This window comes from Mustela putorius, unplaced genomic scaffold, assembly GCF_011764305.1.
Source record: "Mustela putorius furo isolate JIRA1106 unplaced genomic scaffold, ASM1176430v1.1 tig00000129_pilon_pilon_pilon, whole genome shotgun sequence".
In the NCBI taxonomy this organism is placed as follows: Eukaryota; Metazoa; Chordata; class Mammalia; order Carnivora; family Mustelidae; genus Mustela; species Mustela putorius.
In genome coordinates this window covers 21651079-21678933 of record NW_025421290.1, presented here as the reverse complement: position 1 = coordinate 21678933, position 27855 = coordinate 21651079, and the positions used below count along the sequence as shown (strand labels likewise).

At 52.6% G+C, this 27855-nt stretch overlaps 1 protein-coding gene across 4 annotated transcripts in view; it reads left to right on the top strand.

Moving 5' to 3' along the window:
• Positions 1-27855, top strand: part of ACTN1 (actinin alpha 1) — a 96237-nt gene that overhangs the window by 55545 nt on the left and 12837 nt on the right. For all 4 annotated transcript variants that reach the window (XM_004739005.3, XM_004739003.3, XM_004739004.3 and 1 more), the window contains exons 3-11: positions 638-757; positions 8593-8679; positions 10547-10634; positions 11129-11207; positions 14597-14678; positions 15952-16037; positions 23369-23461; positions 24773-25003; positions 26727-26874. In XM_004739005.3, the coding sequence (XP_004739062.1) occupies positions 638-757; positions 8593-8679; positions 10547-10634; positions 11129-11207; positions 14597-14678; positions 15952-16037; positions 23369-23461; positions 24773-25003; positions 26727-26874 (1014 nt within the window). The remainder of the gene's footprint in view (positions 1-637; positions 758-8592; positions 8680-10546; positions 10635-11128; positions 11208-14596; positions 14679-15951; positions 16038-23368; positions 23462-24772; positions 25004-26726; positions 26875-27855) is intronic.

Here is a 27855-nt window from a genome sequence, read left to right as displayed (position 1 = left end):
TGAGCCAAGGATGCCCACAGGAGGTGGTGGTTCTCGAGCAAGCGAGGAACACCGTGGGAAGCTTTCTTTGAACACTAGGGGACTTTTTCAGAATATTCTAAAGTGCCCACACATCTTCCCAGACCAAGCAGTATAGAGTAGAAGAGGTTCGGGGCCTTTGCATGTGCTGTTCTTCTGCTTTGATTGATCATCACTGGCTGCTGTCGCAGCGCAGCTGCCCTCCCACTCAGAGGCCTTTCCTGACTATTCCACAACTCCTTCATGCCCCACCTGTCCTCCTCTGCATCCTCTTTTTAGGCATTTATCCTTCAAATACATTTACATGTATTTGTGTGTTTCTCTGTTGAAGCTCTGTCTCCTCCTGGTCCAGAAGTGTGCAAAGGCAGGGAATTGTTCTGTTCACCCCTGTATTCCTAGCGCCTGCCAGGTCCCAGACATAGCGGCTTAATACAGATCAGTTGGGTGGGGGCAAGCACTGAGGTCTGAGAAGTGGCAGGAAAGAGGCAGGGTCGACTCTCCCTGTCACTCCCTGCGAGGGGGCCCCTCGCTGCTCCTGGGCGAGAGTGTCACGAGAGCAGCCATGCTCCCAGGAAGCAGCACTCGACCCTCCCTGCCCTCCCTCTTGATCTGCATGCAGGGGAGCGCTTGGCCAAGCCGGAGAGAGGCAAGATGAGAGTGCACAAGATCTCCAATGTCAACAAGGCCCTGGATTTCATAGCCAGCAAGGGGGTCAAGCTCGTGTCCATTGGAGCCGAAGGTGAGTGAGGCCCGCCGTCTGGCTGCTCGGCAGAGCCTGATTTTCTGCTCCCTGTTCTCTTGGCCTTTTCTGCCCTGACTCCTGGGTTCCCACGCTGCTGGGTGCATTGGGAAGTGGGGGGCATGCGGATTCTTCATGTAACAGCTGCACTTTCCGTCCAATCTCGGCACCCCCCACATCGGCTCTGCCCCCTGGAAAACCAAGGGCCTGCTCCCTGGTCCTGACCTAGATCCCTCCCACCCGCAGCCGAATCCTGGTGCCTTGAGATCCTGTGAGAGTGGAGTGCCACCTCCCTCACCCACGGGCCTGCCTGCACTTTGCTGCCTGAGGCAGAGAATTCTGTTGCCTGGAGAGTGTCAGACATGCGCTGGGTGGAGGTCTTCCCAGGGGTCTGTGGGGAAGACTGATGTCCAGAAGCCTTCAGGAACATTTCCTAATAGCATTTCTGTACAGATTAGGTTCTTGACTCTTTTCCTTTCACTTGAAAACAGTTTTTTTTTTTAAAGCTCAGTATACATTGTTATTCGTTCTTAATGGTTTAAACGAGGCAGTGCAGTTTGTTTCGGTGTGCACTGTGGTGTTCTGGAAGGATTTGGGGAGGGTGGAGGAGAACGGAACACCGTAGCCAGGCCGTGTCAGCACTGTGCCCCGTGGATTCATCAGGACTCCCTGGGTACCTGTGGTGCGGCACCAGAAATCTAAAGCTGGGAAGCTTTCCATCCGTTCACTCACCATTTCACATGCGCGCGTGGCTGTGAATGCCGGAGCACTCACGCCCTGGCGGGTTCTGGGCGGGAGACGATCTCACTGATCCCTCACATGGCCTCCCTGGTGGCTCTCGTCGTTACTCTCATTGGATGAGAAGAAACCAGATGCCTAACGAGATGAGGTAACGTACTGAAGGTCCCAGTGTCTATAAGGGGCAAAGCCAGAGTTGAGACCAGGTTTGTGTTGGAGAAATCACCCCCCCATCTCCCCCACCCCCCTCTTGAAGAGGGTGGGGGGCTCGCTCCAGTAAACCAGAGGAGCACATCTCTTCTCTGGTGGGAGGAGTCTAAAGCTCTCCCCGCCCCCACCTTCCTTTCTAGAAATGGAGGGATTTTATATTGCTACATCAAAGGCAAATTTTAGTGCAGTATCGGCAAACCACAGTCCGCGGTCTCAGATCTGGCCGACATGGGTTTTTGTACACCTGTCTGTTTACATTTCTCTTTGTCTGCTCTCCTGCTACCGTTGGCAGAAAAGTTGTGACAGAGACTGTATGGCCTACAGAGCTGAAAATATTTCCTTTTTTTTTTTTTTTTATAAAGATTTTATTTATTTATTTGACAGAGAGAAATCACAAGTAGGCAGAGAGAGAGAGAGGAGGAAGCAGGCTCCCTGCTGAGCAGAGAGCCTGATGCGGGACTCGATCCCAGGACCCTGAGATCATGACCTGAGCCAAAGGCAGCGGCTTAACCACTGAGCCACCCAGGCGCCCTGAAAATATTTCCTATCAGGCTTTTGCAGAACAATTTCACCAAGCCCAGGCTTTCTGGGGACTCAGGCTCACGTTTGAGCGGTCGTGGGTGCCACCAAGTGTGTCCCAGCACCCCCTCGGCTGTGAAGCAAAGTCCGTGTCTTCTGCGTCTGTGTGGCGCGCACAGCAGGTGCTCAGGAGATGTTTGAAGGACTCACACCTAGCGGGGTACTTGTTTTGTGAGTGGAAACGTAGTCTCTGCTTCTTGAAAGAGTAGTTTGCTCTATTAGGGAAGATTAAAGAGTTGGCAGGAAAAGTTTCCATGAAGCAGGGCTGGGAAACCAGAAGACGGCGCTGGGGTGGTCTGGTGTAAGCTTACATGTCCCCCTGGGGCAGGGCAGTAAAGGATGTATAAGGGAGAGCTGGGGTGATGGTAGGGATGGGTGGGGATTGTGGAGAACTAGGGAAAGCAGGTCCTTCCTCCTAATCGGGGCACCTGCCAGGCAGGTCTGATTGATTGTTGCTGTGGGGCAGGGGGATACAGGTCCATCATGGCAAGAGCTTTCCATCTTTTTTTGAAAGAAGCCAGAAATCCAGATTTTTAGAAAGAAAAACAGCTACCTAACAGGTTTTGTTTGTTTGTTTGTTTCTGTTTTTGTTTTTTTTTTAACTCTGAGCAATAATTCTACGCTTTAAAAAAATAAAAAATTAAAATTTAAAATTAAAAAGAACCCTCTGAGGTCCGAAGGGGAGCAGGAAAGGGGACGATGGGAGAGAAGAGCACTTGCTCCCAGCTCTTTGGCTAGACAGGATGCTTTGGCTGGGCTCTCCCTTTCTGCCCGTGAGCAGGCCTGTCGGGTGGGTGTCATCAGCCACATTGTGTAATCCCGGCAGCTGAGGCTGAGAAGAGTTGCCCGGGTGGAAGCCGGTGGTGTGGCTGAGCACAGGCTGTGGGTAGATTCCTTCCGTGGGGCAGAGCCAGATTGAACCCGGGAGTTCGGGCTCCAGAGCTCAGATCTGAACCTCTTCCCATCGCTGCAGACACGGCATGTGGGGGCCGAGGGCAGGACTTTACTATGTGCTTGTCCTCAGCTACGGAGGGCTGGGTCCGCTTGGCTGTGCCTGTTCCGGCAGAGGGCGAGGAGCAAAGACAGACCCAGGCATAAACTCTATCCGGTGCCTTTGACCTTCCAGGAAGTCAACCAAGCTGGCCACTATTTCTGATTTGTTTCACACGGGCCTCGCTTCTCTGAAGATTTTGAAAGGCTCCTTTAAAATGAGATAATCCTGACCTCCTCACTGCCCTCGGGATTCCTTGCTGTAGGCCGAGCCTTCTACGTTGAAATCACCTTTCCTGTTTCAGACTGAGCTCTAAGATCATGTGCTGGGATGCCTGCCCTGCCGTGCCAGGAAACTGGATGAGGCCACAAATGGGGTTTGTTTATTATAATGAGATGCGGTTTATTGCTGTAGACTAACATAAAACGCAGTGGAGCAGATCCCCGGAGTGAGCACTCATGGGGGTCTGGGTGGGAGAGATGTTGCTGGGTACGCTGAGGGGCATCCTGGGCTGACGGGGGCAGGCCTGGCATGGGCGAGACCCCAGACCTTTAAAGGATTATCATAGGGTGCAGGACTAGACTCTGGTGAGCCCCTGATGGTCAAACCCAGGCCCAGGTGGCCCTTTGGGAATGGAATGGGTGCTCTGGAGGGGCCTGTGGTCCCAGTCCCCGATGGTGTTTGCACAGAGGCTGAAAGTAAGGGATTTCCTTATATCCAGGTGGGATTAGAATAGATCCTTGATTTAGAATACACTTGAGGGTGCCTGGGTGGCTCAGTGGGTTAAAGCCTCTGCCTTTGGCTCAGGTCATGATCCCAGGGTCCTGGGATCGAGGCCCGCATCAGGCTCTCTGCTCAGTGGGGAGCCTGCTTCCCTTCCTCTCTCTCTGCCTGCCTCTCTGCCTGCTTGTGATCTCTGTCTGTCAAATAAATAAATTTAAAAAAAATCTTTATAAAAAAAAAAAGTTTAGAATACACTTGATTTAGAATGTCTAGACTTCATGGACTTGAGACTTGACTTAGGTGAGTGGTTGGTATTTAACCCTGTGAGAGGACCAGAAGGATTTTTTATCTGAAGATCTTCGGGCGGGGAAGGCCTGATGGCTTTGAGTGCCAGGAGCCTCGGCGTGGTCTTGATGATGGGTCACCTGTACTGGGGGTGAAGCATGGGTCTGGGAGCCCGTGACCCCCGGCGGTCTAGTTTCTGTCATGCGGAATGTCTTCATTTTACCATCTGAGTCATGCACGGGGTGACTGCCTCCATAGGGTGGGGGCAGGGGTCAGTGCAGGGTGTGAATGCGTCGTGGCAGGCTGTAGACCAGGAACGGCAGAAACATGGCTCCCCTTCTTCCTGTACCCATAGTAGACAGTTTAGTCTGTCATTGTGTTTTGTCCCCATGGCCCAGTGTGGCCTTGGGACCCTCCTTTGAGACCCAGCATTCCTGGCAGTCCCCTGACATAAGGCTTCTGGTGAGATGGGCATCCGTGATCCAGACCCACAGATGCCTGGGAAAAGGATTTGTTCTGGGGACCCTCGGGGTTGGGGGGGGGGCAGGGGCTATGCTCTGGGGGTGGGATGGGGGGCAGCAGGCCCTGAGGCTGGGGTGCCGTAGGGGATGTCAACCCACTCTTTTTGCCTGTACTTGGCTCTCCTGTGTCCTACAGGATCTGGTATGAGTGAGACTTCAGTGAGCAGAAATCCCTGGGGGTTTCTAGGGAAGGGAGGGAGGAATAAGTAGGCAAAAAAGAAGCCCCTCTTGTCTCCCTTAGTGCTGGGAGGGCACCGCACTCGAGGCCACAGGAGGCCTAGGTGTTTGGCCTTCACAGGTCAGGTATGGGGGGAGCCATGGGATGGGATAGAGGCAGGGGGCCAGTGCTGCAGCCTCTGCCCTCGGAAAGGTCAAGACCTCGCCACCTGAGCCTCTTCTAGATGTTAAAAAAATAATCCCCTGTGTTGGAAACACTGTCCATGAAATTTCACACTTGCTTTTTCCACTTTCCATATTGTAAAGATTTCTCCAGGTCATTAAAAACTAGTGAAGGCAATTCTTAGTGGCTGTGTTCATGGTTGAGCACAGCGGCACTCTGTTCCAGACCTGGGTCCTGCCTTGGAGGAGCCCGAGTGCGGTTATGATCTCCCAGCCACGGGCCTGAGTAACCTCTGCCCGTTCACCCGCACGTGGGTTGTGCCCTCCAGTGCTCCCTCATTCATTCATTCATTCATTCATTCAATAGATGTTGATGGGGGCTTTCTCTGTGCCTGGCACTCCCTCTGCTGGGCTCTAAGCAGTGATGCAGAATGGAAAAATTGTTCCCCTCATGGAGCTTATGGTCTGGAAGGGGAGAGAGAGAAAATACATACACACACACACACACACACCCCAGGTGGAGAAGATTCCAGCAGGAAGTGCAGGTGGGAGGTTTCCAGGAGAAGATGAAACGGAGATGGAGGGAGGTGCGGGACAAGTCTCGTGGATATCTGGGGAGGAGAGAGCTGTGGGGAGGCCACGTGACGGGAGAGTTGGGAGGGGTTTGTCAGGGCCCCACTGGTCATGGGCGTGGACTCTGAGGCAGGTGGGAAACCGCGGAGGTCCTGAGCAAATGGGTGATGGGCAGGGAGGGCATTTACTCCATCACACCTTGTACTGGGTGTATTTCTGCTTTCCAACTTCGGGCCACAAGAAATGACCCTACAACAGGCCCTGTCATACAGCAGCCTTACGCCGCGTGTCCGACCGTCGGCTAGGCATAGATTTTCTAGAGGGAGAGTTCACTGTCCAGAAGTCGAAAAACTTCAGGGTGCTTGATCCTGTTGCCAAATTATTTTTCAGAAAGTGTGTTTTTGTTTTTGTTTTTAAAGATTTATTTATTTGAGGGGCGCCTGGATGGCTCAGTGGGTTAAAGCCTCTGCCTTTGGCTGGGGTCAGGATCCTAGGGTCCTGGGATTGAGCCCTGTGTCAGGCTCTCTGCTCAGCAGGGAGCCTGCTTCCCCCCCCCGCCCTCTCTGCCTGCCTCTCTGCCTACTTGTGATCTCTGTCTGTCAAATAAATAAATAAAATCTTCAAAAAAAAGAGATTATATTTATTTGAGAGAGAGAGCGAGTGAGCACTGGAGCATGTGTGGGCGGGAGGGGCAGAGGGAGAGAGAATCTAGAGCAGACTCCGTGCTGAACTTGGAGCCTGACACGGGGCTCGATCTCACGACACAGAGATCACCACCTGAGCCGAAACCACAAGTCGAATGCTAAACTGCGTCTGCCACCCGGGCACCCCAGAAAGTGTTTTTTCACACTAGTTTACACTTGTATCCACAGTGTGGTCTGTAGCCTTTGTTTACCATCAACCCACGTGAAGGTGTGTGTTCCTTGTTTTTTCAAGTGGCTAATTTAATAGCTAGGAAAATGTTAACATCTTTTTTTTTTTTAATTTTATTTATTTATTTGTCAGAGACAGAAGGAGAGAGAGGGAGCGAGCACAGGCAGACAGAGAGGCAGGCAGAGGCAGAGGGAGAAGCAGGCTCCCTGCGGATCAAGGAGCCCGATGTGGGACTTGATCCCAGGACCCAGGGATCATGACCTGAGCCGAAGGCAGCCGCTTAACCACCTGAGCCACCCAGGTGTCCCAGAATGTTATCTTCTTTAATTACAAGAGAGATTGAACATATGTATAAATTGGTTATATTTTGTGTTTTGTGAAATATTTATTTAAGTCTTTCGCTTATTGTGAATTTAGACCTTTTTCCTTATCAATTTATATCAACCCTTTAAACGTTACGAAACCTTTGGAAATCACAAGTGAAAGGGCGTTTTTGAAAAAAAATCTGTGGGCACCTTGGTGGCTCGGTTTTTAAGCATCTGCCTTTCGCTCAGGTCATGATCTCAGGATCTTGGGATCGAGTCCCGCATTGGGCTCCCCTGTCCGGCAGGGAGTCTGCTTCTCCCTCTCCCACTCCCCCTGCTTATGCTCCTTCTCTTGCGGTTTCTCTGTCAAATAAATAAACAAATAATCTTAAAAACAAAACAAAACACAAGAACCAAGTCTTGAAGGACTGATTCTTCACTGAGTAACCTTCACCGCGTCTCCCAGTGTGCTCTGCGCGGTGCCGGCTGGCTGTTCTACTGCTTAAGGAAGGTAGTTGTGTGCTGCTCAGTTCTCCATCTCTCACCCAGGCAGTCTGACTCTGGTCTGTGGCCCACTGGTGTCTGCGGCTCTGGGAGGGCTGTGGGAGGCCCTCGTGAGCAGGAAGAGTCACAGGCTGTCCACTGCCCGATATGGGCCCTCTTCCTCCTCGGCACCCCGATGGGGGCTCAGCAGAGTTGCCTACCCCCCCACCCAGGTATTGCCGGCAATACTCTGCCCCTTGCTGAGCCTACAGCAGCATGCGGTTTTGCCCTCCCTTTTGAGGTCTTAAGATGATAAGATCTTAGAATGTAATTTCCTTAGTGGAATTCACTCTTGCTTAAAGGGTCTGCGGGAAAGACCCTAGTGGACGTGGGCTCGGGATATTGGGAGTTCCTGGAAGTTACCCCTTCTCCCGGTCTTGTTAGTGTTTTCCTACAGTCAGTTTTTCAGGTTGGAAAAAATAAGATATTTCTTGGATGCCAGATGGTTAGCTGAGTACCTTGCCGTGGGGCTGGGTTACTGTCTGCTGGTTTGGAAACAGGTGAGGGTAAGGAGTATACATTTGATTGGCATCAGTTCAGCTCCCAAGACTATTAAGTGGCTCCATGTCTTAGGCTCCTTAAAGAGAGTTTTGTTTTTTTTTTCCTCTTTTCTGTTTATATTCCTTGCCTCCGGGCCTGGTAAAGGAAAAAAATGACTTCATAGAATTTACAGCATTTTTTAAAAGTCTCTTAAAGTGTTGCTTAGACTGAATTTTTAATGGATTATCTCTTAATTGTGAAGTTTGTTGTTTGATTTTTTAAAAATAACATTAGTGCCCAAGTAATGGCATGGGGTTGATTCCTTTTGATCGATTCCTCTCAGTTGTGCCTGCACTTTTGGGTGTGGATGGTTCACAGAGTTGCCAGAACATTTGTGATGATTTAGAAACCTGTCCCTCTTCTCTGTCCGTCTCTCTTGCCTTCTGTGATGCACCCACCGGAATGGATCACACCTATCTCGTGTCCCGGTCACCCCCAAGGAGGCTTCTCTCCTGGCACCTGTGATAACCTGATGGTACTTTGAAAAACAACTTCCTTTCCCTAGAGGTGGAGCTGTGTGGTCTTTGATTTCCTGCATGGTTCATGCAGTGATTTGGGCACTCCGGGAGTGTTAATCCTGCCCCAGCTAATAGTGTCCCGATGCCATTTCTGTAGAAATTGTGGATGGGAACGTGAAAATGACCCTGGGCATGATCTGGACCATTATCCTCCGCTTTGCCATCCAGGACATCTCTGTGGAAGGTGAGTCTCCTGCTTTGCTTTGTTAGTTCCCAAGCCCCCTCTTCTCCCCGACCCTCACCATCACGTCTTCCTCCCTGAGCTCAGCTTGGGGAACCCTTGACCCCCTTCAGTGGGGGCCTAATCATGGGCTGCCTCCTGGGTTTCTTGCCCATTGGTGGCATCTAGTTTCTGTAGAGAAACTGGAACTATTCAGGTGCTGGTTTCCACTGGCGCATTGGCCCCAGGGAATCCCACTCACTTGGGGACTGCCCAAGGGTGCATGGGGAAGTATTGGCTCTTGGGTTGTTAAATCCAAAAGGGCAGAGAAATAGCTTAGCAGCCGGGAGGCCATATAGCAGGGCTCCTGGCGGACCCGAGGTCCTCCACTTTGCTCCCATAGCTCCCTCTTGTGGCCACTTCACAGATCTTTAAGAGGCCGCTCTAGGTTGGGGCTGCCATCTCGTTAAACTTGGAGCCCCACACTCTGGCATTTTTTGAGCTTTATATCTGATGTGTGTACATCTATTTTGTAATAAATTATATTGAGATATTGTTATTTGTATCATGAAACACACATACCAAAACAAATTTTAAACAGGTGAGATGGAGATAATATTTTTAAAGTATTTTTTATTCATGGGACACCTGGCTGGCTCAGTTGGTGGAGTGTGCTGACTCGTGATCTTGGGGTTGTGAGTTCAAGCCCCACACTGGGTGCAGAGATTCCTAAAATAAATAAATAAATAAACACATAAACTTTACGAAATATGTTTTTATTCATTTTCATGGCCCAGGAATCGTAGATTTTTATTCAAAGTAATTCTTTTGATGGAAAGAATGTAGAATAAATTGCTTTGTTATGGAAATTTTTGTTTGACATGTGATGCTACAACCATGGGAAGGCCTACGTTTAGGGCTGAAGTAGTTGAAAAGGTGTCCACAGTAGTCACTTTGAACATGGATCTTGTTAGTGATGGTAGCTATAAATCCATTTTCAAATTGCCTTCTTGATGAGCTCAGTTTGATTCTTTGGGGACTGATTCCTTCTCAGCTCTGGTTAAGTTGTCGTTACTTCAGTCTTGTAAAATAGCTGATGAGCTTGAGCTGAGGAGAAGCATTAGCTTTGCTGATTTTTTTTTTATTGTTTGTTTGTGCTTGAAATACTATCTTTGCAGAAATCCTTTCATGTCATTTAAAAGTCCATTTTGTGAATTGAAAGTAAATGAGATCACCCATGAACCCTCTCCTCCGGGTACCATTTCTGCAATTCATGGATGCGAGCACAAGGGGACAGTGTGGTTTGCCGTCTGTGCTCGGAACTCCTGGGGTCCCCTCAGACACCCACCTGCTTTACCTTACAGACACGGGTCTGCTTCACACAGCAGTGATGTCCATCCATGCATTAAATATAAGGAAACTTCTTAGATATTCTAACACTTCTGCCCCACACACGGCTCTGTGCACTCTGCATGGCCGGAATACCCCTCCCCAGAGATCCTGGGACTTTTCATAGATGGATCAGACATAGACCTGACATAGATTGCTGATTTACTTTGTAATGCTCGATGTCTTTGAATTAAGGGAAATAATGGGGGAGATATTCTGAAAGCTTGGAAGGCCATTATATCAGTATTTAAATGTGTTATGTGGCTAGTTTGTAAAAGCTGCCTCACTTGCTTCTCTGTTTCTCAAATAACTTGTCAAACTTCGTTGAGGAAACAGACTTAGTGGCCTAGTAGCCCCAGGGTTGGAATCTAGGGGTCTTTGTATGGACCCCTCATGAACAAGCATGGACCCTGTGTGCATGGTGGGGTTCCCATGAGCCAACACCCCTGCCTGTGCTGAGCCAGCCCACTGACCTCTGCTCCCGTTGTCCCCCTACTCACAGAGACTTCTGCAAAAGAAGGGCTGCTCTTGTGGTGTCAGAGAAAGACAGCCCCCTACAAGAACGTCAACATCCAGAACTTCCACATAAGGTCAGTGGCTGAAGGCTGACAGGTTCTTGCAGAACCTGGACTGTTTCCCCACCAAGACTCCTCGGTTCCCTTTGGCTGGGGGTAGTCTCAGCTCTAGAACAGAGCAGAGGTCCCTGGAGAAGAAGTTACTTTCTGCGGGGCGGGGGGTGAGGGGTGCCACATACCTTCCAATGCCACCTTCCCCCCCAAGGAGAGTGTCCAGAAAGTTCTGTGGGGGGGTGGGGCAGGGGAACAACAGAGACCTGGGTAAAGAGTAGAGTTGGATGCAGTAGGTGTCTTAGCTTCCCAGGCCCCCCAGAATCTTGACCCCAGGGCCCAGGATTGTGGCAGGAAGAAATATTCCTTCCCATCCTGTTTTAAGTCACTCCTGCTCCAAAGCACTGTGTGTTCATCTCTGGAAAAAAGGTGGGCCCCTCCAGTCCTGGTTTAGAGCTTTCCCCTTGGGTGGTGCCTGGCCCCACTCACCAGCCTGCCCCGCCTTCTCCCTTGGGCAGCTGGAAGGACGGCCTTGGCTTCTGTGCCTTGATCCACCGACACCGACCTGAGCTGATTGACTACGGGAAGCTGCGGAAGGTACGTGAGCCTGTCTGACTTCTGCTGGGTCCCTCCTGGGTGTTGGCGGGGGGTGGAAGGGCAGGACCGGGGCCCTCTTCTGAGGGCCCATGGCCATGGTCAGGGGTGTCACTCCCCTTAGACTGGCCCCAGAGACAATCTGTAGAAGTAAGAGGAAAGCCTCTTCCCTGTGAGGGCCACTTGGGTGTCCCACGTGCACGACACCGTGCCCTTGCTGACCTGAACAGCCCATAGCGTATGGGAACCACCGTAGGGCATTGTTGGGGTCATGGGACCCTCACTACCATTTTCCCCTTCTATTTTCCGGGGTTTATAAAGTGGATGTAGTTGCTTCCGTAATTGAAGCTGTTGTATGTTAGAGGCGTTTGTTCCTATCCAGGGCCAGGACTTGCTGGGCAGCCCTTGCACGTACCCGCCAGGCTCACTGCTGCAGTTTGGCTGGGGGATTTCCTTTAGCTGCTGCTCAGTTTCACTTAGGCTCTTGGCTTGAAGCTGCGGGGGTTTTCCTGAACCTGTGCATGGGTTGAGAGGCAGACTGGGAGGTGGAAGCTGTTCTTAATCTTGAGGTGGTTATGGGGTCTGGGCTGGCCTAGACCTTGGAGAAGTCTGTCCGGGACCACTCTGAACTCACTCACCAGCTTTCCTCTGAGCCCATTCCGGTGCCCAGAGGCTGCCCGTGGAGCCCTCCCCTGACCCCCAGCTGATGATCGGGAGCTCAGGTTGGAATGGTGTCAGTCCCTGTGTGACTCTCTTGACAAGGCAGCTTCTAGGAATGCCTGTTCTCCACTTGATCTTGACGCTTGGAGAACGCAGTGTTCAATGAAGACCCCACCTGGCCTCAGAGGCCAGGCTTGATGTCGCCACTGTGGGAGCTGCCTTGACAACTCCGTGATGGTGTCAGGGCCTCCCATTTCCAGGGTGTGGAGGAAAGGGGTAGACTCCCGTTTCCTCTGGTCGCTCGAAGCCAGGCCAAAGTCTGAGGCTGGGCCCTGGGCCCACTTCTTTTTTTTTTTTTTTTTTTTTTAATGGTTTTATTTATTTAGTAGAGAGTGAGTGACAGAGAAAGAGCAAGCGAGCGAGCACACAAGCAGTGGGGAGGGGCAGAGGGAGAAGCAGACTCCCGGCTGAGCAGGGAGCGTGATATGGGGCTCGATCCCAAGAGCCTGGGAACGTGACCTGAGCCAAAGGCAGACACTTAACCAACTGAGCCACCAAGGTGCCCCTCGCCCACGGCCTGGCCCTGCACACGTTTTTGGTCAGTCCAGCTCTTCCCAAGCCACCATCTTAGTGGGTGGAAGGGTCCCTGTGCTCTAGCTCAGCTGCTTTGCGAGGAAGAAAATCAGATTGAGAATCCCCTGACTTACCTGAAAGCTATGTGGCCGAATCAGACAGAGCTGAGGTGGGAAACCCTAGAGGTGATGATTTTTTTTTTCAAAGGCATCATCACATACCCCCTAACTGTTTGTCTGATGCACCTCGGTCATAGGCATGCATGTGTCTGTTTGTGTGTCTGTGTGCTGAGGGGACAGCCAGTTAGTTAATCCATAGCTGTTTGTCACCCTGTATAAAGTGGGGCCCTGCTGACAGTGGCTGTCTGGTCCCTTCCCCCATGCCACAGACTACAGGGTCTTAGCCTTCCAGGAGGTGAGAATCTAGGGCTCTTTGTCTGCTGCCTGGTCAGCTGCCCACACCCATGTGTCTTGTCTTTTCACTGTTTCACTGTGTCTGTCTCTCCTCTTTTTAATTCAGTAGCATTATTAAAATCCAGCCCAGATACTAGCACAGACCTGGTCGTACTGAACCGCGGATGCTTTCCAGAAAGTACAGGTTACTGGAGCCAAGCGGTGTTTGGATGCTGGAGAGCTCTGGGACTCTGGCTGGGAACCTCTTCCTTCCCATTGTGGTGTTAGCTGGGCATGGGACCCTGGCTGTTTGTGGAAATTGAGCATGGCCAGCAGGTGTAGCCTGGTCCCGAGGGCTGCTTTATGTCCTGGATGGAAGTGATTTCCACAGCTTGGCATTGTTTATGTTCTTGTTTTTGTTTTTTTAATCATTCTGGAAGCTATCAGAAACTTTCCCAGGAGGACTCTACCTACTCTTAGTTTGAGCAGTTTCTTCCTGAAAGCATCCGGGTGAATGTATTTATTTCTTTGCAGCTTTGTGATTCTCGTCTTAGCACATGGGGACACTGAGTCCTGGGCTGACAAAACCAGGCTGCTGTAGGTTAGTCTGGGGAACCCAGAAATAGTGTGGGAAGACCAGCAAGGAAGTCCCATCACTGTGTGGTGGTTTTATTCCACCCCCCCCCCGCCCGTTAAAAAATTCTTTTAATTATGGTAAACTTACATAACATAAAATGGAATGTATATAGAAACACAAAGCATAGGTGATCTAAACACTTGAGCCGTGCTGAGGTGTTCAGGGCGGGGGCGGGAACGCCCCCTGTGCTCTTCGTCCTGCACAGCTGAGACCCTGCACCCGTGAAACTGTCACGCCCGGCTCCCTGTTGCCCTCGGCCCCCGGCAGCCACTGTCCTACTTTGTGACTCTGAACTTGACTGCTGTGAATGCCTCGTGTGAGTGAGTCATACAGTATTTGTGTCTGGCTTCTTTCCTTGAGCAAATGTTTTCAAGTCTGACCGAGGTGGTAGCAGGTGTGACTCCCCTTCCTTCGGAAGGCGGGGACCTGTCCATTATAGGGACACCGTCTTGGTTTGCCTGCTCATGTGGCAGCTGGCAGTTGTGTCAATTTTGCCTCGCGGCTTTTGAGAATGATGCTGCCTTGGATATGGGCGGGTAGATAGCGATTTGTGTCCCTGCTTCCAGTTCTTGGGGCGGTACCCCCAGAAGTGGGGTTGCGAGTCCTGTGGCGGTCCGAGTCCCCCCACACTGTGTGCCCAGGGGCTCTGCTTTCTCAGTCCCCAATTCGCGTTCTGGAGATGGTAGCACATGTCAGGATAGTCACATTGTGGCTGTTTGAAGGAGCCGCCAAATTTCATGGAAAGGGAGCAGCTCGAGGTCTCCTTGAGCTGCTTGAATAGCAGAGGGGAGGCCGAGGCTGGGGTGCTGAGCGGCATAGCCGAAACCAGAAGCCTGGAGGAGCAGCGCCCAGGTCAGTGATCTGCTCTCGGCGTGTGCTTTTTAGCCGTTTTTTTCTTGGGCTGCAGGCCAATACGCTTCACCTTCTTTCTCTGACAAACTGAGGAGGAAAAATGGCCCTTTAACCACCCACCCAGCAAGCTCTAGAGGGAAGCCAGCCTTGTGCACACCAAGAGCTGGGCCCTGGGGATCAAACCCAGGGGGCCAGAGACATCCTGTCTGTGCCCCCATCTTTGATCACCCAGACTTCTCCCCCCACCCCACCATGCCTTCATCTTCTTCTTCCTCTAGGATGACCCACTCACAAATCTGAACACAGCCTTTGATGTGGCAGAGAAGTACCTGGACATCCCCAAGATGTTGGATGCTGAAGGTAATAGGTGTTTCCTTCTGTGCCTTGGCTCTTCCCTCACCGGCCTATGGTGGCCAAGACGGGTGGGGCCCGAGGTGGGAGGGGGTGAGGCCTGGTTCTGCGACCTCATCTGGGGACCCCGGTGGGAATGTGGTGGGACCTGCCTGTGAGGGATTCCTCATTCCCTAGTGGTTTGAAGGGGAGGCTACCTGATCGGCATCTGCTGCCTGAGGATGGTTCTCTGTCTTGGAGCTGGGGTAGTGGGTGCTGGGGTGGAGCAGTGTTCCTCGTTGTAGGGGAAGGAAAAACTCTTTCCCCTACCTCCTTAGGGGCTCCGGGTGGGATCCTGTAAATTAGACTGGCAAAAGACAGATTAATGAGAGAAAAGCAAACAGAAGTGCATTCACAGAGAGCTCTCAGTGATGAGTACTTGGCAGGGGTGGTTAGAGATTTGGGATCTAAAGCCACACCTGACTTGTAGAGGAAAGGGAGGGGGACAGTCAGCATTTATGGAAAAGCAAGTGACTTTTTAGAAAGCTGCCTGGGCCCTTAGGAGTCTAGGAGGGAGAGGTGATCGTTGGTGACATTATCTGGGACCATTTTCAAATCAGTAAAAACCAGGAAGAACAGTGTATGAACTTCCGTATACCCCTCCTCCCGAAGACACAATTAGATTTTGTCACTTTTCCCGCCTTTGATTTTTCTTAGTTGAAATATTTTAAACCCCAGACATCACAGCATTTCACCACTACATACTTGAGAATACATGCCTTAAAAATAATGGATCTCTTTCTCTGCAGCCATAAAGCAGATTTCATGCCTAGGAAGTTGTGTGACTACAATTCCTTGATGTATCTCTTGCCCAATTCAAAATCAGATTTCCCTGATTATTTTTCTCGAGAGTTGGTTTGTTTTAATCAGGATCCAAATAAGGTCTGCATGTGGCATTTAGTAGTTCTCTGTCTTCTGTCTTTTCCTGTCTGTAGCATACCCCCCACCCCCCCGCCCCCCCGCCCTGTTCCTTTTTATTCCTGTCGTTGAACTTGTTGCAGAAGCCGGGCTGGCTGCTCATGGAATGGTCCTTATTCTGGGTTTGTTGTTTGCTTCCTTGGGACACTGTTTCTCTGCTCCCTCTCCTCCTGTAAGTGGAGGCTGGTGCCAGAAGCGGGTAGGGTTCAGGCTCAGCATTTGGGCATAGAAGACTTAGAGGTTCTGTAAGCTTCTTTCCACGTCACATCACGAAGAGCGTCATGTGTTCGCCAGCTGGCTTTTAACTCCGGATTTTTCTTGCCAGACATCGTCGGAACCGCCCGCCCAGATGAGAAAGCCATCATGACTTACGTGTCCAGCTTTTACCATGCCTTCTCTGGAGCCCAGAAGGTACCTGGGGCCCCCTGCTCCTTCCTCGCACAGCACACCTCATGCCAGGCCCCAAACCATGTGCTCCCGCCCTGCCCGCCTCTCCCTGGCAGGGGGTCCTAGAGGGTCTGTCTCTGGTAGAGTTAGCTCGTGGGGCCAGCGTGGCGTGCTGTCCTTGCTCGGCGCCTCCTACCCTGCATCTCTGCTCCTTCTCTCGTCTTCCACTGCGGTCTCTGAGAAGACTGGGCTAGAGCTTGCCTTCTGGGGCCCAGAGGGCTGGCTTGAGCAGGAAGAGCTGCATGTGTGAAATCAGGCTGGGGGTTCTGGATGCCTGGAAGGCGCAGTGGGCAGCAGCCCCTCTGTGCCCACCTTTGTTGAAGCTACAGGCTTTCATGGAGCTATGGGGCGTCCCCTGGGGAGGTATCTCCTGTCTCCACTGACTTATTTTACAAAGGTGTCACGAAGCCCCCACCTTTCTCCCATTCACGGGCATGATTTAGCAAATCTATCCACAGCTTTTTTGGACTCTGGTGCCTTTTATATCCTCCTGTATCCTACCTGGGACCCGCATGTGGGGTCACTCTGCACTCTGTATTCACAGACATAAGCACAAACCCTTGGAGTGGGGTGGGGGAGGAAGGAGAAGGTGGGCAGCCGTGAGCCCCTTCAAATGTCCTGGCTCAGTTTTGCTCAGGGAGACCTGAGTTTAGAGTCCAGTTGTGCATATTCTGCACTGCACAAGGCTACCACAACTAAAGAGCACCATTCATGCCACAGACATTGAAGATTTGAATATTTTCGTTACCAGGCTTAGCTCAGGCAGCAGAGTCCCCTCTCCTAGACCCCTCTCATGGGCTGGACCCTGCAAACACAACATGCAGGTCGACACAACTACAGACCACAGGCTGGGCCTTCGTGGTTTCAGGCCGTGGACCTGTCCCATCACGTGGATGTGCTCAGGCCAATTTCCCACCCTCCGCATGGGGTCCAAGTGACCTGTCTCCATATGCATGATGGGGGTGCTCCCCCCACCTCTGCCCAGCCTTCCCCTCTGCTCTCTTCCCCCCTTCCCTGTCTCCGCCTGTGCTCTGCCCCGCACCCCCGCCCCTCTCCTCCCACCGTCTCATTTCTCCTCTTTCTGCCCCTCCCTCATTTGCCGTCTCTGCAACCGTCCTGTGTCCTCTCTCTCCACCACGGCTGTTTGGGTTTATTCTGTGCTGCTGCCGCTCCCCTTTCTCCTCTCAACCTCTTCTCCTTCTCTGTGCAGATGTGTAGGCACGCTAAGGCCGGATGGGAAGGCCAGGTGACCTATTGTTTCATGTCACTGCCACGCCCTCTTGGGTGCGCAGAAGGTGAGCTCTCCCTCGGCCTCGCCCGCTCTCCCTGCCGCCCTTCACCCACCTCTTCCGTCCTCCGGGGATGTTCCAGCCGCGGGCAGATGGGGCCGTGGCCCCTGCAGTGACAGGAGGGGCTAGAGAAGGCCCCTTTGCCTCTTGTGCTCTCCTGAACCTTGGCCAGGACACCTGAAGGTGCCGGGGAGCCCCAGCCTCTGGCTGGCCCCGTGTGTCTCTGTCCGCACACGCTGGGCTTAGTGGAGGCCCTAGATGGGAAGGGAGCTTGTGATCTCTGCTCCTTCCCTGGACCCCAGGTCGAGGGCCCTTATCCCAGGTGGTGGAGCTCCGGGCTGTGCTTCCCGACTACTCCCTGAAACATTGAGGAACCCCTTCGTTTTCTCTCCTTCCCACTTCAGCAGGACCATCCTCTCAAGTTACCCAGCAGACAGGGCAGGGAGAAATCTGCCCTGCCTTCCCCCGTAGACGTGGTGCAGCTGCACGCGCCACAAGGGAGGCATGGGTGCCCCATAGACCGTGGGGATTTGAATACTTGTTATTGAAGTAATCCTGCAGATGGCAGGAAAAATAGGCTCTACCATACCAGGATGATAGTTTTCCACTGGAAGTGCCTTGGGAAGAGGCACCTTTAAGCCATTCCTCAGAGGCACCGTATGGGTGAGCTGCAGCCCTGTTCCCTGGCTGGGTGGGCACCCAGAACCCTCCTTGCCTTCCTTCCGGCCTCGCCTTCTTGGCATGGAGACAGGAAAGCTATCCTGCTTGGAGGCTTCCTCACAGGTGTCCTGGCCCTCCCAGGATCCCCAGCCCTTTCCAGCCTCTTTTCTGGTCTGCCTCTTGCTTCCGATTTCTCTCTGTCCTACCACCACTGCTGCTCTCTTGCCAACTTCTTCTGGCCCCTCTGACCCCCCACCTTTCAGCCAGGCTGTGAGCAGCATCTGTCTACTTGCTCCGCGGCCCCTCCCCCCACCCTGCCCCCACCCTGATACCCACAGAGGGCCCACTTGCCTGCATCCATAGCTAGAGGGCGCTCTGCTGCGGGGTTTCCCTCTTTCTAGCTCGTCCCTCTCTGCAGCTCCTCCGAGGGTTCTGTCCTGGGCTTCATGCCTGCTGACACTGGCCTTCCCTGTGTCCTGGCTGATGATGCTCGGATGGGAGTGCGTGCGTGCGAGAGCGTGTGTGTGTGTGTACGTGTGTGTGCATGTAGCAGCCTGCTTCCCCCCGCCCTCACCCCGATCTCATGCCACCTCCCCCATGCCTTCCTCCCTCCCTCTCATCCTTGTTGCAACCATTTCACGCTCCTTTGGTCCACATTCAAGGACAAGGTCATCAGTGTGGGGCGGGGAGTGGGACAAGGGTGGTGGTGTGCCTCTCAAGGCTGGGGTTGAGAGCCTCTCCCAGAGTCAACCCTAAACACTTCCAAGGATTCAGGCACCTGCTTAGAGCCAAGCGGGCCAGGGGAGGGGAAACTTCGCCCTCTCCTATGGAAGAAAGAGGGCTCTTCCAGACCCACACACTCTTCTTGTCCTGACCATTTCCATATCTCGTGCCGGTCCAGGGACAGATCCTGAAACCCATGCCCCGTACCCTCTGTCCCCTCCACTATCTTTCTCTTGTCAAGCGTTGGAGGGTGGAACTAGAAAGGCAGCAGAGTGCCTCATGTGCAGGCTCGTGTCTACACGTGTGTGCATGCACGCGTGTCTAGTGGTCCTCCTGCCCATACAGGTATGTGGCGTGCAAGTGCACGTCTACTAGAAATGGGCAATTCTAGGTAGATAACAGGAAATTTTTGATGAAAAAGATCACAGATGACATTTTGGTCCTCCTTGTCGGACGAGGACCAACTTCTGTTTGACATGATGGTTTGGGTTCTGATTCTTTCTCAGTTTTCTTTTCCCCTCCTCTTCCCCCATGTCAATTTAGAATCAACAGAAAGCAACAGCTTCTGTTTATGTAGTTGGTGCTTTAAAGTTCATGGTCTGTTGGGAACGACCATGAGAAATAGCGATCTACGGCCCAGGCTGGCTCTGCTGTAGGTACTTCTGGGCACTTTGAGGAGTAGATGGTGATGTTTGTATCTGTCTGGCCCTTCGGTTGCTTTTTTTCATGTTGTGAATCTCCTGCGGGAAAGAAACCCCATTCCTGCTTTCAAGGGATACATGGTCTCTCTAGGGGAAGCCCTGACACCCAGAAGCCAACAATGGGTGGCTGTGGTGCAGTCAGTGCCCACGTTGCTGCAGACCTGAGCAGGGGAGGGGCAGGCCAGGGGGGCTGCTGGGCGCATAACGCGGACGCTTTCTTGAACAGGAGGCCCTTGAGCTTGGGGGTCTTCGGGGTTGGGTAGGGGTCCTCAAGTGAAGATGTGGCAAGGGTGGGGAAGGCAGTCCCAGTGTGGGGGACAGTGCAGCCTGCGAGGGGAGGGTGAGCTCGCCCTGCTGGCCAGGTCTCTCCCACTGCCTGGAGCGAGGCCCCCAGGGGAAGCCAGAGATGGCAGCCGGGGAGCGTGCTGAGCCCCTTTGCCTGTGGGCCCTGTTGGTGGGGACACTGGAGTTGGGTGCTGGTTTAAATACAGGGAAGGGCTGAGCTGTAGGAGGAAGGAAATGGGCAATTCTAGGTAGATATGGGAAATTTTTGAAGAAAAAGATCACAGACGACATTTTGGTAGCATTCACGTGAATCCCTGTGGATTGTGGGTGGCAGAGATATTTGTGCGTCATTTGGCCACATTTGGATGACAGACGAGACGCCACCTGAATTCACTACCTGGACCAGCGAATTTGATGTTGCTTTGTAGGGCAGCAGTCTGGCCTGGGAGAGCTGCATTTCACGTGGGTTAGCTAAGTTGTTAAGTACTCCAAGAATAATAGTCCCTCACTTAAAAATAAATAAATAAATAAAACACTCATAGGAAACTAAACAGATTGTTCTGCATTAAGCTGTATAATAATACAACTTAAAGCAAGTCATGAAAAAATAAACCAAGGGGGGGTAAATGCAAATTTCTAGAAGCCTTCCTTTGGCATTTACAAGTAGTCCTTTTGCCTGATGTTATAAAATACTTTCTCAGCCCGGTAAAGATATCTGTGCTTATGTCCCTTATCTCTTGCAAATTCTGTTAACATCAGAGAGGCCTGGGTCGTCTGGTTTCTCCTCTCCGTTCCAAAGCAGCCCATCTCCTCCTGCTGGGAGAGCCCAGGAGAGCCTGAGGCCAGCACTTCTCAGGGTGGTAAGCCCCTGATGGGGCTTCGGTTTCTCTTTCTCTCAGACAATGAATGTTTCCTCCCCTAGAACAAATCTTTCCTCTGAGGTGTCTTTATGACTTGGTGGTCCTCGGTACCTCTCTCCCGAATCCCCCATAGTGATGAAGTTCTTGTAGCCATGGGAGAAATCTTTTCTAGAAAACTAGAAAGTGGGACAACTGAGGTAGGCCTCGGTCCCACCCTCAAGGACCTCACTTGCCTTCACCACAGCGAGTGCGTCCCTCAGGTCTGCCTTCCCTGCGTGGCCTCTGTGGCCTCCTGGGTGGGGGGTGGCGGATGACTGGATCCTTTAAGGGACCAGTGTGGTAGCAAGTGTCACCTTGTAGGCTGCTACAGGGGGAGTTATGCAGTGAGCGGAAGAAACGGGTCAGCGATCTTTCTGTCTTTTTTTTTTTTTTTTCCCTCCTTAAAATCAAGTCTGGATTCCAGGAGCCTGCTTCTTTCCTAGAGGGAACCGTGGGAGCTGGGAGGAGTTTGCAGATGGGCTGTTGCCACTTCTAAACTCTTGCTCTGTGACGCCTGTGCTTTCTTTCCGAAGGCACATTTCCTGGTTATAATGATCGCTTTTCTCAGTCTCCTCAGGTAAAGCCACCTGGGTGTGAGCAGGCTGAGTTGCAGGCTTGGGAAAGAGGTGGGACTCTCTGAAAAATCCCCAGGTGGCCCACTGGGGAACTGGCTCCCCCAGACTTTATCCAAAAGGACCCTCTATTGACCCTGGAGCAGGCAGGCTCCGAAGGAAGGGCAGGGCTCCCAGGGGAGGCTCCCAGGATCTGTCTCCTACCATGCCATGAACTCAGGCCTCATTCAGTCTGTTGGTTTGACAAAGCGGCACACAGGTCAAAGCTTAGGACCACTGAACTCAGAATTTCAAGATGAATCAGGAAGGTAATGAGGCCAAGGAGGGCTTTATCCAAGAAACATGGCAGTGGTAGCTGCTGCCTGCCTGTGGTGCGTGGCGGTCTCTGGTTCTTACCTACCTGCTCAGCACGCTGGACTGACTTACCTGTGTTACTATGGAGACCACTGCCCCGCCCACCTGGAGGTCTCCCTCCCCAGCCTTCAAGGGAAGTGGCCCTGGTGACTTCAGGAGGATTGCTATCCCCAGCCCTCCTCATGGGACACATCAGCCTGTTTCCTATGACCTTGCTCTTTCCAGGACCCCACAAGGAAGGAATTTCCTTCCTCGTCACCTTTTGGAATTTTCTGTGGTTACCTGTTTGTTCTTAAGAGGAAGGATGATCCCTCAGGGGTTCCACGTGAGAAGGGGCCACGGCATCTCCAGGGCAGAGTTAGGCTGGAGGGCAGAGGGGTGAGGGTCTAAGAATGTGACTCCCTGCCTCGGTGTCTTGAGACCTGGGATTCAAAGCACCCATCCCGTCTTGGGGGCCTGTGGCCATTCCCACAATTGAACCTGGGGGAGGTCTCCTTGCTCCAACACCTTATCCTGGCGAGTGCAGTCTCTTGACTTGGAGTTCGAAAGGACCTTTATGCTGACCTGCTTACACACACACACACACACACACACACACACACGCATGCACACGCATCCCAGCAGCCTCTCGTAGTCACATGATTCAGTGGGATATGTCCTATTTGAAAAGTTCTGCAAAGAAAAAACACTTGGATCTTAAATATTTCTTTCCGGTTGAAAGCACCTTCATTCTCTGGAAGTTCTTCCTTATGCCTAGCCTCCATTTATCTTGCTGCAATAAAAGCTCATTTTGTGTTATTCATCAGCTGGTTGTGAGGTCCCATCTTTCTGTCCCTTATGCTCTTGCCATCTGCAGGGTCACTGTTCTCTAGGGCCCCAGAATGCATATCTGTTTTTTCATTGGTATTATCTGCTCCTGTCCCTAGGCTTTCTATCCCAGGACCCCAAAAAGGCTCTGCGTTCCCCTTCCCTTGGAGGCGGGTCATGATGCGAAAAGATGAGTTTAAAAATCACCGGAGCAACTGGTAACTTAGGGCCATCTGGCCCTTGCTGGTGTTAGGTCCACAGCACCCTTCATAGACTAAGAAGGCAGTGTCCCCTGGAGTTTCTGGGCTTTTGCCTCTGATTTCCAGTCAGTCCTCTCTCATTCCTCTTGTCACCAGGACCCAAAGGCTAGCAGAAGCCCAGCTCTCACTCAGCGCAAAGACCCGTGCTTAGCTTTCCCGCAGGCGCCTGCCTGGCCATTCTTCCCATGCTGGGTTGATCCTTAGGTCTTATCCTTTGTGCTGTAGAGGGTCTCTGAGTCTTCTCTGATATTCTTAGGGCTTTGAGCCAGGAGCAGATTCAGTAGCGATCTCGAGAGGCCCTGTTGCCTCTCAGTCAGCACCTTATTCCAGACTCCCAGCTGTGAATTTCTGCATCTCCCGAGATCCTGACCGATCCAGCCTGAGAGCCTGAGTTTTGGGAATCCTCCACTTGGGATTCTAGGCTGTGTGTGCATTTTCTCATCTCTTTACCTGAGCGGAACGTTTTGATTGTATCGGCCATTACTATGTTAGTGTCTTCCCAACATGCAATGGTTGGCCTCAAACTCAGGTCTTTCTCCAGGGATCCCCAGTTCAGCTACGAAGATCTTTCTCTGGGCTCCCTTGACTGTGGGACCCAGCACGGGCTGGTAGAGAGGCTGGCAAGGAGGATGTGGATTCAGAGCCTTGAGAGCTGCCTTCCTGCCACGGGGAGCTGCTGGGGTGGGAGCTCCCGCTACCCTGGGCTGACCGTGCGCATCCCCCCAACCCCCTTTCTTGTTGCCAGGCGGAGACAGCAGCCAATCGAATCTGCAAGGTGTTGGCCGTCAACCAGGAGAATGAGCAGCTCATGGAAGACTATGAGAAGTTGGCCAGCGATGTGGGTACCTCATGGCTTCTCCTGGCCTTGCTCAAGCAAGGCTCTGCTACCCCACCCTGGGGGAAAGAGGGAGCCCCCAGAACGTGTCCCCCTCAAACCCGTCCCTGGGGCACAGTCTGAGGCTTGGTCCCAGCACAGCAGATCCAGGGAAGCTTGGGCTCCTCTCCCCTTCTCCCAGGAGGCAGAGGCGGGCTGGGCTGCAGGCTCCAGAGAGCCGAGTCCCCGGCCTTTTCTCTCATCGACGAACAGTGAGCCTGGCGAGCTCTGCACCTCTCTGGGTCTTGGTTTTTTTCACTTGTCAGGTGAGAGCTAAGCCAAGAGATCTCTTTCTAGTCTGGTATACTGTTGTGCTTTGAGTGGCTTGGCCTAGAAAAGGAGGACGCCTGGTTCAGGGAGGATGTGAACTGGAGAGGGACCAGGGCTGGCTCCAGCTAGCTTAGCAGCTGGGCCTACTCAGGGGACAGGAGGAGACACTGCTGGGTCTGCTTTCTTCCATTGACTGTATGGGGTTGAAGGCTCCACTTGCCTCTTCCTTCAAAGAACTGAGCCTTCTGAGCCCAACCTATTAGGGGATCTGCCGTCCAGCGTAGTAGGTACCCAAGTGCTGGGCTTCCTCTCTGCTCTGCCGTGCCGGCTTGCTCACCTGGGCAGGTTATGTGACCTCATGGTGCCTCAGTCACCCCACTGCAACCTGGGGGAGGATCACAGCACCTCACCCCATGGGGTTAGGTGATTATACCAAGGAGTTCATTTAGGGGACAGGCTGACCCCTTCCGGCACTCATTCTATTTCCTGTGACCGCCAACACTCCCTCCCCCACACCTTCTCCACCATTGTCACCTCATCCAGGCCGTCATTCCCTGCCTGTGTCCCAGAAGCCAGCCCCTTCCTTTTTGAGTCAGAGATGCTGATTCTAGAATTCTAGGTGGCCAGGTGACAAGGGCCTTGGGAAACAACTGGGCACCCCCTCCCTGGTCCAGCTGAGGACACGGAGGCCCGACCAGGTGGTAGAGCTGGAGCCCGAGCTCAGGTCTCCTCCTAGTCAAGCTGACCTTCCAGGAGGTCTGGCAGAGCAGGGGCTGGAGTCAGCCTCTTCCCCAGGCAAACAGGAGGCTGGTGGCCAGACTGGGGTGGGGAGTGGCCTGGGACCTGGCCTCGTGGCCGGGGAGTGGGAGTCGGGACAGAGTGTACCATCAGGAGGGCACACTCCCCCCGGCCCTCCCCGTGTGGGAAGGACCAAAAGGCCACGAGGAGGAGAGGGAAGCAGTCCCTCCACCGGCTCCCAGCATCCTTACCCCTTCCGCCCTCCAGCTGCTGGAGTGGATCCGCCGCACGATCCCCTGGCTGGAGAACCGGGCGCCGGAGAACACCATGCAGGCCATGCAGCAGAAGCTGGAGGACTTCCGGGACTACCGGCGCCTGCACAAGCCGCCCAAGGTGCAGGAGAAGTGCCAGCTGGAGATCAACTTCAACACGCTGCAGACCAAGCTGCGCCTCAGCAACCGGCCTGCCTTCATGCCCTCCGAGGGCAGGATGGTCTCGGTGAGTGCAGGGGAGCCCGGGGCCCCCCAACGGACCACCAGCTGCTCCCCCGCTTGCCCCTCCCCCAGGCTCAGCCCCCTCCTCGCCACTATTCCAGGCCAAACTCGCCCTCCCAGCACCATCTTCTCCCCCACCCCTCAAAAAAACATCTTTGTAAGCAAAATGCCTCTTTACATATTCAGCCAAACAGGGCTCCATCCGTAGCAGTCAGGATAATTTTTTTACTGCTGTGGAATCTTTTCATACACTTTATTTTACTTCATTTTTTTTTAAGGTTTTATTTATTTATTTGTCAGAGAGACCAAGACTGTGAACACAAGCAGGGGGAGCAGCTGGCTGAGCAAGGAGCCTGATGTGGGATTTGATCCGAGGACCCTGGGATCATGACCTGAGCTGAAGGCAGGCAGTTAACTGACTGAGCCACCCAAAGTGTATTACCATACAAAAAATGTAATGGCTTTTTTTTGGGGGAGGGGGTAGGCTATTTCAAAGATACAAACAGGTAAAAAACAGAAAATAGAAATTACTCATAATCTCAGTTGTCAATATCAACTTTAAGAAAATGTTTTTTAGGGGCACCTGGGTAGCTCAGTCAGTTGCGCATCGAGCTCTTGATCTCAGCTCAGATCTGGATCTCAGGGTCGTGAGTTCAAGCTGGGCATGGAGCCTACTTACGAAAAAAAATGTTCTTTGGAAAAACATCTTTATGTAAATATCATTTTTAAGAAAATCCTAAAGCATGTTTATTTCATAAGCCTCTTAAAAAAAAAAACTAAAATTATATCATGAATGGTTTTCCAAGTTGTTAAATTCTCTTCCTGTAGGTTACTTAGGTTATTTCTGTTTCCTGCTTATCCTGTCCTCAGACTTGGGAAGGAACATTATGAGCCAGGGAAACAAGCAAAAAAATTTTAAAAGTTCACCAGGATAAGCTTTTGCCCTTTAAAATGACAAGTCCTGAGACAGTGTGGGGATATAAAGCAGTAAGGGCAGGGGATGGGGAAAGCAGGCAAATTGGAAGGAGGCAGGATCCCCGGGGACCCTGGAGGAGAGGAAAGAGTCTCCAATTGCAGTCTTTTTCCAGATTCCAGGCTGAAATAGCAGCTTTTAGATGGCTAGAGCCCCTGCTAACTGGAGGGTGCTATGTGAGTTAGAAGGGCCCTCCTGCCCCCGGGTGGGTGCAGCCTGTTCCTGGGCCCCCAGATAGCATCCAGGCCGGTTCTGCCCCTGTCTGCCCAGCGGGCACCCTGTGCTCATTGTAGGAGCGACCCTACAGGTTTGAAGGGCTGTGGGTTTGGGCTCAGCAGCTGTCCCTATGCTCAGATGCTTGGCCAGCTCAGCCAGACCAAGGTCCCTGCAGGCTCCAGGTGACTGCCCAGAGCTCATGACACATCCATAGATGTGGGCATTCTGGGAGGCTCCTATCCCTGCTTCCCTCACTCAGTTGTTGCTCCTTTCCCCGGTTCGCCCTACATCCTGTGATTGTCAGCGTCCTGGGCTTCAGAGGGCCTCGGACTTTTTCCCCACAGGGCTGCACGCCAAAGCCCTATAACTGGGTGGCCTATATGGACTTGGGCCTAATGTCCTGCCCAGGAGGCCTGGTGCCCCAGAGCCTGGGAAACACTGGTGGGGGGGGGCGCTGGGGGAGCCTGGCTGACGTGGGGAAGGGGCTGGGGTTCTCAGGGGCCAGCAGGGCCTGACCCTGTGCCTCCCATCCCTACAGGACATCAACAATGCCTGGGGCTGCCTAGAGCAGGCGGAAAAGGGCTACGAGGAGTGGCTGCTGAATGAGATCCGGAGGCTGGAGCGGCTCGACCACCTGGCAGAGAAGTTCCGGCAGAAGGCCTCCATCCACGAGGCCTGGACGGACGGTAATGCCAGCCCAGCCTCCTGCCTCCCCAGGGGATACCAGCTTCCATGCTCCACCAGCCAGACCACCAGCCCCAGCTCCTTTCTTTGTTTTGCTTTGCTTTGTCTCTTACTAGTTGCTCTTCCTTAGACAAACTCACTGGCCTTTTGGGGGACTCTGCTTCCTCGTCTGTAGAGTGGGGATAATCACAGTGCCAACTTGGTAGGTTTAGGGGAACAGAATGAATGAGCACCTCGGAAGTACCGAGAAGGATTCCTTGCCTAGGATGAGGCTATGTATGTGTGACTCATTGTTGGTTTTGGTCACCGCGATGATGTCTTCTCCCCTGAGGCTGTTAGCTTGGGTTCTCATCATGACTCTGCCACCTAGAAGCAGAGTAAGTTTGGACCAGCAACTTAACCTCCAGGTCTTGTTCCCTCATCTGTGACATGCAGGGGACCAAGCGCCCTCCCCTGTGTCAGCATCCAGGGCTGCTGGAACCAAGGGCCAGACACTGGCTAGCTTCACATGGCAGAAAAGTGCTCCCTCCCAGGTCAGGAGGGAGTCCAAAGCAGAAGGGTCAGCAGGGTTGGTTCCTTCTGGAGGCTCCAAGGATGAGGCTGTCTGTGTTGCTTCCTGGCCTCTGGTGCTCAGTGGTTGTCCTTGGTGTCATTGGCTTTGTTCAGTCGCTGCACCATCCCCCATGGCTGCTTCTGTGTTTCTCCTTTTTCTAATAAAGCCTCCAGTCATTGGATTTAGGGCCCTCCCTAGTCTCCTATGACCTCATCTTAACTAATTGCATCTACAAAGACCCTTTTTTTTTTTTTTTTTTTTTTTTTTTTTTTTTTTTAAGATTTTATTCATTTATTTGACAGAGAGAAATCACAAGTAGATGGAGAGGCAGGCAGAGAGAGAGAGAGGGAAGCAGGCTCCCTGCTGAGCAGAGAGCCCGATGCGGGACTCGATCCCAGGACCCTGAGATCATGACCCGAGCCGAAGGCAG